Below are 16,365 nucleotides of genomic sequence, written 5' to 3'. Positions count from 1 at the left end.
TTTGTAAGTTAAGAAGCATATTTACTTGTAAAGATCTTGTAATAAGCCTTGTACATGTATTACTAAGTTTGATATGTATCCAGTAAACGTGATATATATAATCATTACAATGCTATCAGTTTGGTAAATAAAATTTTACCAAACCAAAGCAACAAACCCCCTAAAAATGAAATGAAATTGCAAATTTCACCTCTGAATATGACTTTATACAAGGTAAAGGTTCACACTCCCAAAATTTCTACATACAAATGTATTATATTTGACACTTAAAGTTAAATCTTTTGAATTTTCATAATCTGATAGTTGTCTCATTGGCAATCATACCTCATCTCCTTATTTTTATATAGACGTAAATGGGGGATAATGTATACATAAAGCTCTATCTTGTTTATAAATACTTTCCATTATATTTTGTTTTGCTTGATATGGATTTGTTTGATATCTTGATGAATAAGATATATGCTTAAGATGTAAAGCTAATTGTCTTAAAATATTCCTGAAAAATTGAACTATCAGTAAAACATTAATGATATATTTTTAGAAGCAATAACTGTAAATGATGATGAAGAAATAGCAGAGCTGATTTCTGAAAATACAGATAATCTTCCACCTCTGCGTCCTCAAAGAAGACAGATTGCAAGAACCAGAGCTTCAGAAAGAGTACGGGAGCAGATAATTGAAATCAGATTACAGAGAGCTGATCGTACTGCAAGATCATCAAGACAGAGGGCTATTATATCGTCAGATGAGGAGGAGGACACTGACAGAATGGAAGAGAGTAGTAGTCAGGTATAGATAGGTTTCAAATGATGTACAATTCAAATTTAAGTTGTTTCCAATGACCTCCATTTTGGAGGGATAAACAATAGATTTTTAACCGGATTTTCGTAGGAAAAATCGGTTATTGATTTGGGGATGTATGGCGTGCGGGCTTTGGTAAATTGTTTGAAGAATTTTGTTGTAGGTTTGTTTGTTTTTCTGTATAAACTAATTTTCTGAATGCTATATATATATATTTTTTTTGGTGAAGTGAACTCCTTTAAAAACTAAGCTTATATTGTCTATTAATAAAGATTTCTGATTTTGGGCCCAGTTTTCAAGTTGGTCCAAATCGGGGTCCAAAATTAAACTTATTAAATATACATGTATATAGGGTTCTTTGAAATGCTGAATCTAAACCTGTATTTATTTTCATTATTAATTAGATAATACCACATTGAGGTCCAACGGATCCTAAATTAAAAATTTGTTTAATTTAATCAAAAATTGAATTCTTGGGGTTCTTCGATATGCTGATTCTAACAATGTTTTAGTTTTCAGACGAATCAGACAACCCGTTGTTGGGTGCTGCCCCTGAATTGGTAAATTTAAGGAAATTTTGCAGTTTTTTGGTTATTATCTTAAATATTATTATAGATAGAGATAAACTGTAAACAGCAATAATGTTCAACAAAGTACGATCTACAAATAAGTCAATATAACCAAAATTGTCAATTGATCCCTTAAGGAGTTATTGCCCTTTATAGTCATTTTTATTTATAATCTGTAACAAAAATCTTAGCCACAATTTTCAATAGGTTAACTTGATTGAAAATTGTATCCAATGACCCTGTTGTCCAACCAACATGGCCGCCATGGCTAAACATAGAACATAGGGGTTTACTATAGAAGTCTAAGGGAAAATTGTAAAAAAAACAATTTCAAATGGTCCCAACTTGAAAACTAATTTGAATAATAATAAAGGGTCTTCAGTAACTATTGTAAGACTACAATGGGATGACCTGCTTTTAATTTAACTACTGGGCCAAATTAAACCAAACTTGGCCTCAATCATTTATAGGGTATCTAATATCATTAATTATGATTTTAACCTTACTTTACATGATTTTGAAAACAACAGTGGATACAGTTGAGTGACACAAGCTCTTGGGAGCCTCTAGTTTTATGCCTCTGCAACTAAAAGTTGGGAGGCATATTGTTTTCCCCCCTGTCCGTCCGTCATTCTGTCTGTCCATCCGTCCGTCCCATTATGGGTATATAGTTATTCCAGTTACTCCTCCTACAGTTTGAATGCTATTAAGTTTTCACTTTGCTGGCTGTTTGTACATATATTGAAGGTGTGCATGTGGTCAGGGGTTTGATTTTTGTCTCGCCTTGACAGAGTCAAAAAGCGAGACATAGGTATGCTGTTTCTGGCGGCAGCGGCAGCGTCAACAATGTATTAGTTTGTGATTAGGTCTAGTTCATGGTGAACCACTAGTGGTAGGTCAATGATATTTGGTATGCAGCAAGGCTTCCAAAACGGTCATATATTCCGTACATTTGTATAATGTCCGGTAAAAGTCCGGCTGGGCAAAGCACGAAACGGTCATCTACTTTTTAGATTTCAAGGCTTTCTTAAGAGACGGTCATTTTAACATAATTCGCGATCTTTTTGACCCAACCGTTTGCCTTTAACAGCCACACATTTCCGGTCATAAAAGTGACATGATCATTAAGTACTATCAAAACAACCCCTACTTTAATACCTTCTCATTTTAATCAAGGCTAATTAGTTGTCGAACAGCTGAAATTTACCTGTTCAGGTGACAGGTAAACTATTTTGAACCGGACATTGATCGGTCTATTCAAAGTTATTTTCTTACATTTCACCGGTTTGCATCTAATTAATTTAGTCAATAAGATTTAAATTATCAGAAATACATTAACAAATAAGATTTGATGAAAAAATTAAAGAGGTGAAAATGAAAAATCGTCATAACCACGTTGTTTGAACCAGAGACATGTCTCTGTTTGAACTTGTACACGTGTGCGCATGTGAATGTGCACAGGTGTGAAATTTAATTATGCATCCTAATGTCTTAAAAAAATGCTTAAATTGTCATTGATACCTTTATCTCACGTTTATTTCGAATATTTTCTTGAAGAAATAATGTAGAATGAGCTACTTACACTCATTCATGCTTTGCAAACGTACACGGAATTTACGTATCCGTCTCTGGTCCATGTTTTACCATTGTCAAGATAACATCCGGTTTCAGATTTAAAAACGAAAGTAAAGTTTTTGACAACATGATTTTGCACAAATAAAGAGTCTAAGGCAGATATAAGTACGCTGATGTTGCACACTTAGGATGATGCACTGCCAATTGAACAGTTTACGTCAGAACTTCGAATTTGAACAAAGAAAGAATAATATGTTTTTTTTTTAAATATCAATCATTGGGATGGCCAACTCGGCAACTGATTACCATAATTGCCTTTTGTTTATTTAGTCTTAAGGGATTAAAATCGGGATAATATATAAAATGTCCGGCTGGCTAAAAATAATTTTGGAAGCCCTGGTATGCAGTTGTATTAGCATTGGCACATCTCATTACCATGGAGATTATTTGGCCCCGTCCCCTCAGTCGAGGTCTAATGACTTTGAAACTTTGCTTAGTTTACATGTATTAGTTTGTGATTAGGTCAGTTTATGGGGAACCACTAGTGGTAGGTCAATGATATTTGGTGTGCAGTTGTATAAGTATTGGCATATCTCATTTCCATGGAGATTATTTGCCATGCCCCCTCATTTTATGGTCTATTGAATTTGAAACTTTTGCTTAGTTTTCATGTATTAGTTTGTGATTAGGTCAGTTTAAGGGAAACCATTAGTGGTAGGTCAATGATAATTGGTATGCAGTTGTATAAGCATTAGCACATCTCATTTCCATGGATAATATTTGGTCCTTACCTCTCAGTCAGGGTCTATTGACAGAAACTTTTACTTAGTTTACATGTATTAGTTTGTGATTAGGTCAGTTTAAGATGAACCACTAATGTTAAGTCAATGATATTCGGTATGCAAATGTATTGTCATTTGCAAGTTTCATTTCCATGGAGATTATATAACCCCACCCCCTAATTATTGTTCATTAACTTTGAAACTTTTACATAGTTTACAAGTTAATGTTTGTGTTTAGGTTTGTTTAAAGGGAACGACTTATGAAAAGTCAATGGTATTTGGTTTGCAGTTGTATTAGCATTGGCACATCTCATTTCCATGGAGATTGTTTAGCCCTGTACCTACAGTCATGGTTCATTGACTTTGAATATTTGCAAAACTTACATGTTAAAGTATTGCCATTTTAATTTCAACATTTGCATTATCAAAATAACAAATAGGCGAGACATATCTCTGTGTTAACAGTTTATTATTAATATTTGCTCTTTTGGGAGATATTTGAACTTTATCATTTTTTGGAGTATATACTTGCATAAGAGGTGCATAGCATTTCCGGATAACTCCTCCTACAGTTTGAATGCTATGAAGTTTTCACTAGGCTGACTGTTTGTATATATATTGAAGGTGTGCATGTGGTCAGGGTTTTGATTTTTATTGATATTTACTCATATGATAGAAAAACAAAGGTTATGGGGTATCCATCCAAGACACAAAATCGGTACATGCACAGCAAAAAATCACACAAAAAGCAAAGGAACAGCATTTTATTGCTGTTTTTCATCTCAAAGTCACAGTAAGGCCTTCAACAGGAAGCAAAAAAAAAAAAATCTCACCTCACTGCAAGTTTAAGACGGCCACCTAGCTTCTGAGCGGAATTCTTTGCAAAAATAATATTGTACACATTTGGGAGATTGAGTGGCCTCGGTAAACCATGAATTCAAGTGTCCAACAAAATGCAAATTATGGAGAATTTGTCAAAACCTTGAAATCGGGTATTCCTGAAAATACAACTTCTCCTCAATCCATGTAATTGGTACCCACTAAAATAAATGAATTCACAGTATTTTAGAAGTGACAAAACAAGAGTTGTCAGGAATAGCTTTAATGTAAATTTGGTTGGTTGGAAGTTTTTGAATTCTAAGTATTAGAAGATGAGGGAGCAAATTGTTGAAACTGTTTACATTGTAATATATTTTTGGTATCTCTGAAATGTTTAAATGGTGTGATGACTCCCAATTTTTAATCAGACACGATCATAAACATATGAATTATGAAATGTCCATTTCAGGCTACTGCTAGTGCATCTGTACCTAGAAAATCACCAGTCAAAAGGAAGAAAAAAGTGGTCAGAAAAAAGGCAAAAACAACCAAAGTGAAGAAAAAGACTACAAAAAGAAAAGGAAAGAAGAGAAGAAAAAGAAGGAAAACCACTAAAAAGACAAGTAAAAGGAAACAGATTATTAAGAAACTAGTGGTAATATTATTATTCAAATATTATGAAGAGTTTTTGGTTTCCGAGATGGGTACTAACATGGGTGTTTCAGGATTGTTACACTTCCGTAAACCAACTAATTTTATTTATTTTCATGACTGATTTATATTTGAAACTTGTGAGTAGAAACATTACATCATGAACATAGAATTGTGATATTTTGATAAAGATTAAAAATATATAATTTGTGATTCGAGATTTAAGAAGTACATACACAGAATTGAGTCATACTAAAATGAGTGGTTTAGGATTTTTTACGCTTATGTTAACCAACTTATTTTCTTTATTTTTTAATCTTTGTAAATATAACAAAATTAAATCATCCCCTAGAAGACCACATCAACAAAATACAGAAGTTTTGAAAATAAATTGCAACATTAGTTAAGGAAGAGCTAAGCGTGTATAAAAGTCAGCACCAGGGATGGGGTAATCGTAATCTGTAATCGTAATCGATTGTAATTGATTACATTTTTTCCAGTAATCGACAGTAATCTGTAATCGAAGACATTTTCGATTACATGTAATCATAATTTAATCGATTACAGCAAAAATTGTGATGAAATCATCGATTAATATTCGATTACATTTCGATTACTTTAGTAAAATAGTTTGATGAAATATAACCTATTCTAAATGAAAGTATGTATGTATTCATCACTTTAAAGTACAGATAAAACAGAATGTATTAATATGACTTAAGAGTTTATCAACTGCTTTATATCTATCTATTGTCTCAAGCTGCATTATGATCAACCAGATCCCTACCAAATTTTACTTTATATCTAGCTTTTGAAAAATAAATGGATTTATGTGCTTGTCAATAATTCAAGACCTTATAAAATAAGAAATGAGTCTTAAGTTAAGTACTGTACTACATTAAAGTAGTAAGCTTATTTGTATTAAAATTCTTTAAAGCATAATTTTAAATAAGAGTTGGAATTTTAGATTAGAATAGATAATCAGTTGATTCCTTATAATGTTATGATATAAAAATTAAGAAAGTACACAAAATCCTTTCGACAATGAAATATTGGCTATGCACTGAAATTCTTTTGGAGAAATAGATACATGTATCCCATTTTGACACTATAAATATATATTGTTTATAATTTGATTAGAGAATAAAAAAATCTAAACAAAATTCTTGTCTTTACTAATCAGAAGATAAAAGACTTCTAATAAATAAGATGTAGACTTTGTTTTCATTTCAATTATGTCTAATTAAGAGGGAGATTTACATTATTTTGCCCCAGGTTATAAATTGTACTCCATTGGCAGTTTTATGACCTGTAATTAGGGTGGTTATCCAAACAAAAGGATTAATTCATGCATGTCATTATAATTATAAATTTTGATCTTTGAATTAGCTGAACTAATTAATTATTCTACTTTTTTTCAGAGGAAAACTTCCAATATTGCAATTAACTATGTTAAATAAAAATATACCTGTTTTTAATGAGTAAAAACAAAAAAGCTACTCTAAGTCAGTATGAAAGCAAAAATTTTTGAAAACAAACTTGCAATATAAATAAGTGATTGATGCAATGCGATGTCATCTCTCGTTCATGTTGAAAGCCAAAATTTCAAGAATGTTTGAATATTTCTGATCCTCAGTAAGAGATTCCATCTAGAAAACAAATGTCAACTTAAAATTTGAAAACAATGCTCTAAATGCTGTTTTTGGTAAAGTTCTAAATTTCCACTATACAAACGTTGAGCAACATAATTGTGTTTAACTTACTTTATTATTTTTTTTGTAATTTTGTAAAATGTAATTGACAGTAATCGAAAAGTAATGTAATTTCTTTTGATAAAGTAATCGATTGCAATCGATTACATACAAAAATCAGAGTAATAGATTATTAATCGATTACACAAAAATCCTTCATGTAATCGATTATTAATCGATTACATTTGTCAGTAATCGTGCCCATCCCTGGGACTCAGCACAAATAGTCTGATTACAGTATTTTACCATGGCACTTTAATCCTTTCCACCATTTGTCATGATGGCAGGCCATAATGATTTATAGTAACAGGTTGCATATATCATGGTTGAACTAACAGAATGTTTCAATATGATAAATGTAAGCTGCCATGGTTATATAAGGCCAGTTACTACATTTTGTGGTAGATATTGATATGAAAATCCAAAAATTATATGTACTATTATTAAAAGATGAAATGCAGATAAAAGTTTACAAAAATAATTATGATTAGTTTCTATTTGCTGAAAACCAAAAGTTATAATAGAGCATGTAGAATTCATTCTTATTTTGATAATTAGCTTCCAACAAAGACTGGTTTTCAATAAAATCCTTGTTACAGATAGGCTAGGGCATCTTTTATTTATAATGTATGGTCAAACATCTTTGCTGGTTCTGGAAATATATTTTAAATCTACTTCTCTTGAATAATATTGCTGTCTAACTTGTTGGTAGTACTTTTTGATTAATCAAAGCTTAATGCTTAAAGATATATAATCTTCATCAAATAGAAAGTTTTGATTTGTAGCAAAAACTGAACATCTGATATGTTTTTTACTCGAACCCATGACCTCTAACACTTGAGGCAAGAAAATGTCTATAGTCAATAGTGAACTTGTGTACTAAAGCATGCACATCAAAGAATGATCTTTGTAAAAATGACCTGTGCAAGCATCTGTTTTTTTCCAACAAAATTTTCAGTACCTATAGGGATCCATATCAACAGAATTCACTGTAGATTTATAATTTTGACAATTTTCTTTCAGGGTAAAATGGTGAATAGGGAAGTCAGGAAAGAAGTTATACCTACTACATCATTCAAATCAAGAATTGCTAAAAATTTAGGGCTTTCAAAACCACCAACTGGTACTACAATTCCATTACAGAAGGCACCAGGAGAAAGGACTGTAGATTTGATGAAAAGCAATGTTGGCATTTCAGCATTATCTATCATGGGTGATCGAAATGAATTAATTGGATTCACTGAGTAAGAATCAGTCTAATATGATTACAAAATAGCGACTTGTAGATCAGACAGTAAATTAAATTGCAATTTTCTTGAAAGTTATGAAAAGTGAATTTTCCAACTTGATTTTCATACTCTGCAGTTTCTTGGACCTTTCAATTAGCTTAATTTATTGAGTATTTGTACTAATCTCTTTCATCATGTTCATACATTTTGGCAGCCCTCGGTTTCACAAACTGACCTAACTTTCAAATATGGAAATGTATTATAAGATATGAAATTAAACAAAATGTTGTAGAAGGAAAATATTGTGGAGTAAACAAAAAATTGAAAATCTTATCAGAAGAATTACATTGCTCAATACTCTTACAGTTCAGGTATTTTTTTTGTTTTCTACAAGTCTACAATAGGGGTGTGCAAAACTTTGTGCCTGTTCACACATCTCATCCTATGTAATTCACAATGTTGGTTTTTTGTCTCGCCTGCGACGAAAGTATGCGAGACATAGGTAATACAATCTGACGGCGGCAACAGCGTAAACTATTTGTTTAAAGCTTTATATTTTAGAAGGTAAAAGACCTGGATGCTTCAAACCTTGTGTGCAGATACCTTATGTTACGAAGTTTCCAACTGAAATATGTCCATTTTCCTTGACCTCATTTTCATGGTCCAGTGAATGCTTGACAAACAATTACAGTTTTTTGGAAAAGTGAAATGCTCACTTATTATGAGTAATAGTAACTATATTTGGTATATGAGTTCCTTGCAACGTCTGCATGTCCATCAGGTGGAGTTCATCTGACCTCCACCTTATTCCATGGATCAGTGATCAAGGTTGAAGTTATATGATCAAGTCCGTATCTCAGATACCATAAGCAATAGGTCAACTATATTTTTTGTATGGAATGATTGTAAGGTGTACATGTCCGACTGACCGTTTTCATCTGATCTTGATCTCAACTTCAAGGTTCATTGGACAATGTTTTGTTTTTGTGGATTTCTCAGATACTATAAGCAATAGGGCCACTATATTTGGTGTATGAAATGATTTGTAGGGTTCATACGACCTTGACCTTATTGTCATGGCTCATTGGTCAATGATAAGTTTTCTTAATTTTGTCAGTTTATCAGATACTATAAGCAATAGGCCAACTATATTTGGATTATGGAATGGTTGTAAGGTGTCATGTCTGTCTAGCAGGATTCAGTTGACCTTGACCTCATTTTTCATGGTTCATTGGTCAGTGTAAAGATTTTGTGATTTGATCCTTTTCTCATGTACTATTAGCAATAGGACCACTATATATAGTGTATAGAATGAGTGTAAGGTGTACATGTCTGTCTGGGAGGGTTCATCTGACCATGACCCTATTTTCATAGAAAATTGTTAATCTAAAGTTTATGTGATACTTGAAAAAAATTCAGATTTAAGACTATCAACATGAATTCAATAAGTAAAACAGGTGAGACATTTCGGTGTGTGTGCTCTTGTTAATCATAATACTTCAAATACTGTAATTTGACATAGAAGAAAAGAAAAATTTGTGTTCAACATTCCTACAATTTAAGAGAGAAATATTGGGATTGAACAAGTGTGGAAAATTTACAAAAAATATGCTAGTTGTGTAAAAATTGTGTTTTCTTTTCCAGTGAACCTGATGTCCATCCAAGTACATCTGCAGCAAAACCTACCAAAAAGTCCAGATATTCTACTTTATCATTGTTTTCACACAAACCAGTTGGGAAACCAGTCATTAAGTAAGCTATATATTTACATAGTGATCATCCTGCCTGTATGTCTGTTTTCTGTATCCATGTGCCTTGTAAGAACACCTCCTCCCAACTCAGTGAATAGATATTAATGAAACTTTTACAGTTCTGGCACATTACTTGAGGATGTGTAGAAAAAAACATAATCTCAGTCCTTTCAGGTTTTATCTTCTCTTCAATATTTCTTGTTGGTTATTAATTTTTGAATATTTTTGCCTCCAGCTTCACAAGAGACATTAATTGTGCATCTGCTGCAGTAAAATTGGTACTATTAACGTTATTAAAGTGGATATAATTGATATTACCAACTTTCATACTTACTTTTTGCTATTATTATGTTGCTTTTGATCTCTCTGAAACCTATAATTTGAAGAATGATAAGATTTTGATAATGTACTTTAAAGGTATTGCAAAGCAAATGCTTGAATTGATGTTTTGGTTTTCATGAAAGCTGCTTGGGTATCCTGGCATGGTTGTGTACCTAAAAAAGTCAGCAGTATGTTAGCATTCAACAAAATGAAGGCGTATATCGACATGGGCACTTAAGTATGTAAACCAAAAAGAGATTTAAAAAAAAAACAGCTCTTCAAAAATGTGTATTTTAACTTATGTTTTTGGGTTGCATGTCTCATCAACTTATACCCTAAGTCTGGTTTTTGTCGAGCCTTCGACTTTTGTCGAAAAAGCGAGACATAGCGATCCTACATTCCGTCGGCGTCGGTGTCGTCGTCGTCGTCGTCGTCGGCGGCGTCCACAAATATTCACTCTGTGGTTAAAGTTTTTGAAATTTTAATAACTTTCTTAAACTACCTTGGATTTCTACCAAACTTGGACAGAAGCTTGTTTATGATCATAAGATAGTATCCAGAAGTAAATTTTGTAAAAATAAAATTCCATTTTTTCCGTATTTTACTTATAAATGGACTTAGTTTTTCTGCCGGGAAATATTACATTCACTCTGTGGTTAAAGTTTTTAAAATTTTAATAACTTTCTTAAACTATCCTGGGTTTCTACCAAACTTGGACAGAAGCTTGTTTATGATCATAAGATAGTATCCAGAAGGAAATTTTGTAAAATAATAAATCCATTTTTTCCGTATTTTACTTTTAAATGGACTTAGATTTTCTGCCAGGAAACAACACATTCACTCTGTGGTTAAAGTTTTTAAAATTTTAATAACTTTCTTATACTATTTTGGATTTGTACCAAACTTGGACAGAAGCTTGTTTATGATCAAAAGCTAGTATCTAGAAGGAAATTTTGTAAAATAATAAATCCATTTTTTCCGTATTTTACTTTTAAATGGACTTAGATTTCCTGTCAGGAAACAACACATTCACTCTGTGGTTAAAGTTTTTTAAACTTTAATAACTTTCTTATACTATTTTGGATTTGCACCAAACTTTAATAGAAGCTTGTTTATGATCAAATGCTAGTATCTAAAAGGAAATTTTGTTTTCTTCAAGTTAACATTACATTCAGTCTGCAGATAAAGTTTTTAAACATTTATTAGATTCATAAACTATCCTGGATTTTTACCAAACTTGGACAGAAACTTCTTACAATCAAAAGATAGTATCAAGAGGAATATTTTTATTGATTTACTTCCTCATTTTTGTTGAGCCTGCGATTAACAGAAAAAGTAGGCGAGACACTGGGTTCCGCGGAACCCTTACGAATTTTTTTAATTCATGTAACAAATTACATAACCTATTACAGGATAGACCATACACCCAGTACTAGCTCAGGAGCTACAGGCTTTGATGTTTTAGGCAGTATCATGGATAACCAAGCCATGCTGAGGAAAGACAGCAAAGATGTTACTATTAATAGGGATGGTAAGGTTACATGCAGTCATACACAACCGACAAACTTTCTTTGAAGAATTTTGCACACATCAAGTGGTATTGTTTTCCATGACCCATGACAAAAAAAAAACATTATTATATGATTCTATTTTCTATAGAAAGGCCTTTGGTCAATTTTTACATTCAACACATTCACTGAACTCTTAATTCTAAGTACAGAAAAAAACATACTCAATTGACACTTGAGTCACCTAAGCTGGAAGATAAAAAATTGGATTATACTGGAACAGCATCCAGTCTCCCTTATGATAGACGTCTGATCAGAATTATGACGTTAAATCCGATGCCTCATATAAAGAGAGTGCCACGCTCTTTGCATGTTGAGATCCCTTGCAACAACAACTTGAGGTGTCCGTAGGTGGCCTGTTGCAAGGCTGAATTTCTGTCCCTCTCCAATATACCCTCATTTACCTGTGGCATTCCAAATTTCCCCGACCTTCATCCCGGACTGCCACTATTACAGGACCTAGCTATTGTATTTATTGTTAATTTGTTCTCGTCCTGAACATGCATGAAATATTTGCCACTCGACGTTAAGCAACAACAATCAAACAATCAATCCTTATGATAAATGAATTAAAATATACCCTTTGAATCTTACAAAAAAATTGCAAAGTGTCAACACAAAAATTTATTTTTTTGCACAGAATTTGATTCGTTGACTGATGGGAGGGAAATAAAATACCAACCAAGTATAGATCACAGCTTAATTAAGATTTGTGTAAGAAATACTTTGGATTCATTAGTATTAGTTGGATAATAATTTTCATGGATTTAACCAACAAAATAAATGTTCAACAAAGTTAAAATTTTCTACAGACTTGTATGCAGATTTTGGCAAAGCAAGAAATCAAATCACTACGAAAATACAATTTTTCCACAACCCACTAAAATAGTTATCCACCAACATAAATGAATTCTGATTACTGAAAAGAACTTAGATAAAAAAAAAACTAGGACCCAATGATTAATAGTTTCACCCTTGCATGCATACTCTTCTTTTTTTCTTGCCTCAATGAAGTGGAAAAAAGTATTACTTAGGCGTGCTGTTTCCTTGCTTTAATTCTCATCTAGCCTTTTTCAGCAACTTATTTTTTCCATAGTTTCTAATTTTTTATGTGTTTTTATATAAGGGAAGACGAAAGATTATTGCGAAAATAAATCAGTCGTGAAAATAAGTTGGTTTATGGTATACTGTTTTGATATTGAAGTACGACTGCACACAACATTCTTGCTCATTAATAAATATATAAATGTAAAATCACTTGATGGCAACGTTTAGTAGTTTACCTACAGTGATCACAAGCCTGACAACACTTAGTAGTTTATCTACAGTGATCACAAGCCTGACAACACTTAGTAGTTTATCTACAGTGATCACAAGCCTGACGACACTTATTAGTTTATCTACAGTGATCACAAGCCTGACAACACTTGGTAGTTTTCTACAGTGATCACAAGACTGACAACACTTAGTAGTTTATCTACAGTGATCACAAGCCTGACAACCTAAAGCCTGACAACACTTAGGTTGTCAGTTCAAACCCTGGTTGTGACAAGATCTAAATTGACTAGGATTACCAGTTTTCCTGCAGAAGGTCTAAGATATGTGGATCTCTCCTGGTACTCTGTCTTCCTCAACCAACAAAAACTGGTTGCAACGATATAGCCAAGAGTGCAGAAAGTAGCATTTAATACCATCAATTAACCAATCTATCAAAAGAAAGCTGACAAATGTTTCAAAACCTTAGAATCATATTGTCAGTCCTAATCATTACCTATGCTTTTTTTTTTTGAAAAGGTAAAAATCAAATTAAGAAATAATTCATGGGGGCTTGAATATATTGTGATTTTACCACAGGTTGGCACTTTATGCTAAATATTTTACCCTGAGCGATAGCGAGGGGTAAAATATCGGCATAAAGGGACAACCCATGGTAAAATCACGATATATTCAAGCCCCCATGAAATATTTCGATTCTAATAGGACAAATACGGCAATTCTTTTGGATTGAAGTGCTCTAGGTGGAGGCAAATATTTGCCATTCCCATAAACAAACGCACTATTCAATTGACGTAAAAGAACGGAGCAAACTGAATAAGTGACATGCTTAAACTATTTACAATAATGTATTTAAATAGGTTTGGATGAATTTAAATAAGAATTTTATTTATATGTCTAATATGTATAAAAAAATTGGATTATAACACATTTTAGCATCGTTTGTTTACGTTTCCTTGTGGTGATGATTTTCGGTTTCACAAGCTTGTATTTTCCCGTAAAATCCTCATATTCTTACGTCATCGTTGTATGACGTCGGGCAGCTCATTCATAAAAAAGCATATGACGTGGGAGTACGATCGGAACAGCCCTAACAATATATTCATATTTTACCACGGGTGTGTACTCAAAGCATATGAAGAACGTCATGTTAGAATAAAATATTTTTACCATTAAACATGAAATATATGATATTAAAGTAACATTTGATTGTAGGATCATTAACTAAAAAGAAAGAAGTGGAAAAGAAACCAACAAGGAGACCATCAGGTCCTCTGATATCGCCCAAATCTAAAATAGCGTTATATGATGATTTACCTCCCTTGGAAGATTCAGGTACATTTGATGACATAATGTTTTCAGAAATCAATCAAAGTACAAGTTTACCATTAGATTCTTCATCCACTGTTTTAGATACAACTTCAACGCTCGATTCATCTGTAACTAGCCAGGGCACTGTTGTTATTGATGTGAAAGTTTTAGACAATACGACTGACAGTGAGAAAGAAATGAAGGGAGATCAAAATGTCAGGGAATTATGTTTCCTTGACGATAGCTTTAGTGAAAATCTGATGGGTAAGAAATTGGTCAGGCTGAAAAAACTGCTATAACAAGCAGGACTTGGTTTTTAAAATGTTTAAACTTGTATCTAGGAGGTAGTTGCTAGAAATGTTTATCTGGTATTCAGAACTGTGTTGCCCGGGACTGTGTTGTTTCAAATGTGTCTCTGGAATACAGGACTTGGTTGCTAGAAAAGAATATTTATGATTAAAAGACTGGGCTGCTAAAAAGGAATTTCTTGTATCAAGGACAGGGTTGCTCTTAATAGTCAACTGGTATCCAGGACTTAATATTTGCTCGAAATGTTTTAACTTGTTATTAACTTTAACCATTAATCAGTCTGTAAGATCTATTCAGGGATTCATTGCAGATTAGAATTAACAACACAGTCTAGAAGAATATTTAATCACCAGTTTCAGGAAGAAAACATAATACACAGGGCTGCATTTTACCATTTATAGGAACATTTTTGCTTAGTTTGCATTAAACATTTTGCCTCAAAAATTGACAATATGCAAAAATTTCACTGTCCATTGAAACACATTATACAAGGCCAAGAAATTCTTAACAGTGAGCATGGCAAAGATTTAACTGCCTTTTTCTAAAGCCGATCTAGTGAACAAAACCAGACACAAAAATAACCAGATATACAGTTATGCCAAACAAAAGTAACAGTGCTTAAATAATTCGACAGATTTCTAGTTTTGAACAAAATATCATCGATATTTACTTGGGAATATTAATGATTATTGGTTGTTTATTGTCCAGTGGTTGATATTTTATGCATGTTCAGGACGATACCTGATAATAAGTACTACTTCTGTAAGGCCACTCAATCATCTCTCTAAAAAATAGGACTGTTTGGAGGATTAAATTTGTTTATTTTGGGAACTATTAAAACTACTAAGTATGCTCTACTTTATATTTCCAAAGCACACAATTTAGACCTTGTTAGCAGAAGGGTTGGCATTGTTGATATATATTTAAGGTTTTTGTATTCTATTGGAATAAGCATTTTTTTTATGGCTTTGCTATATATCTCCTTGATATAATTTTTGTCAATTTGGCCACTGATAAACACTTCGAAATTTTTTTAGATTTAAATTGATTCAATTCCAATCACAATGTAACTATGTTTAAAAAACTCTTTCATTCTTCTCACTATGCCACTTATTATTATAACGAGTTCAAAGTTCACTCTTTGTCAATCTTTTATTTTGTCAAAATCAAAACAATATGAAGACCAGTGGGAATACCAATTTTGTTAAAATGTAAAAAATGCACAAGCTGACAGGTTTTAAATATGGAGCAGGCATGTTTTTGGACCCCAAAAAATCAAAAACAACAAAACAGAAATAGGGAAATATGGATGTCTTTTGAAAGAAATTACAATTTAATTGGTGTGTTCTTATTTGAAGGGAATTGAGACAATCACAAATGTATAATGTCATGTAAGTGGAATGAAATAACATGGATACATTATAAATTGTGAGAAACTTATTTTAATGGATTTTAAGGGCAAAGTTGAACATTGAATTTAAATGTTCAAAGAAGTACACATATTTCGAAAGGCTTGTATGTAGACGTTGGCAAAGCCATGAAATCAGATATCTACGAAAATACAATTTTTCTTCAATCCATGAAAATTGGTACCAACCAAAAATACTGAATCCACAGTAGCGTACAACACAGTAGCATACAACGTATGGTTTC

The 16,365-nt window shown here is 32.4% G+C and overlaps 1 protein-coding gene across 4 annotated transcripts in view; it reads left to right on the top strand.

Annotated features, from left to right (window-relative positions):
- LOC127705669 (PHD and RING finger domain-containing protein 1-like) overlaps positions 1-16,365 on the top strand; it is a 290,389-nt gene that overhangs the window by 15,053 nt on the left and 258,971 nt on the right. For all 4 annotated transcript variants that reach the window (XR_007983928.1, XM_052210000.1, XM_052210001.1 and 1 more), the window contains exons 7-12: positions 542-789; positions 5,016-5,201; positions 7,972-8,192; positions 9,822-9,929; positions 11,662-11,780; positions 14,308-14,427. Coding sequence is in view for 3 of the 4 variants with exons in the window: in XM_052210000.1 (XP_052065960.1) it covers positions 542-789; positions 5,016-5,201; positions 7,972-8,192; positions 9,822-9,929; positions 11,662-11,780; positions 14,308-14,427 (1,002 nt within the window). In the remaining variant the exon portion in view is untranslated. The remainder of the gene's footprint in view (positions 1-541; positions 790-5,015; positions 5,202-7,971; positions 8,193-9,821; positions 9,930-11,661; positions 11,781-14,307; positions 14,428-16,365) is intronic.

This window comes from Mytilus californianus, unplaced genomic scaffold (genome assembly GCF_021869535.1).
Source record: "Mytilus californianus isolate M0D057914Y unplaced genomic scaffold, xbMytCali1.0.p SCAF_6, whole genome shotgun sequence".
Lineage (NCBI taxonomy): Eukaryota > Metazoa > Mollusca > Bivalvia > Mytilida > Mytilidae > Mytilus > Mytilus californianus.
This window is presented reverse-complemented; position numbering and strand designations above follow the sequence as displayed.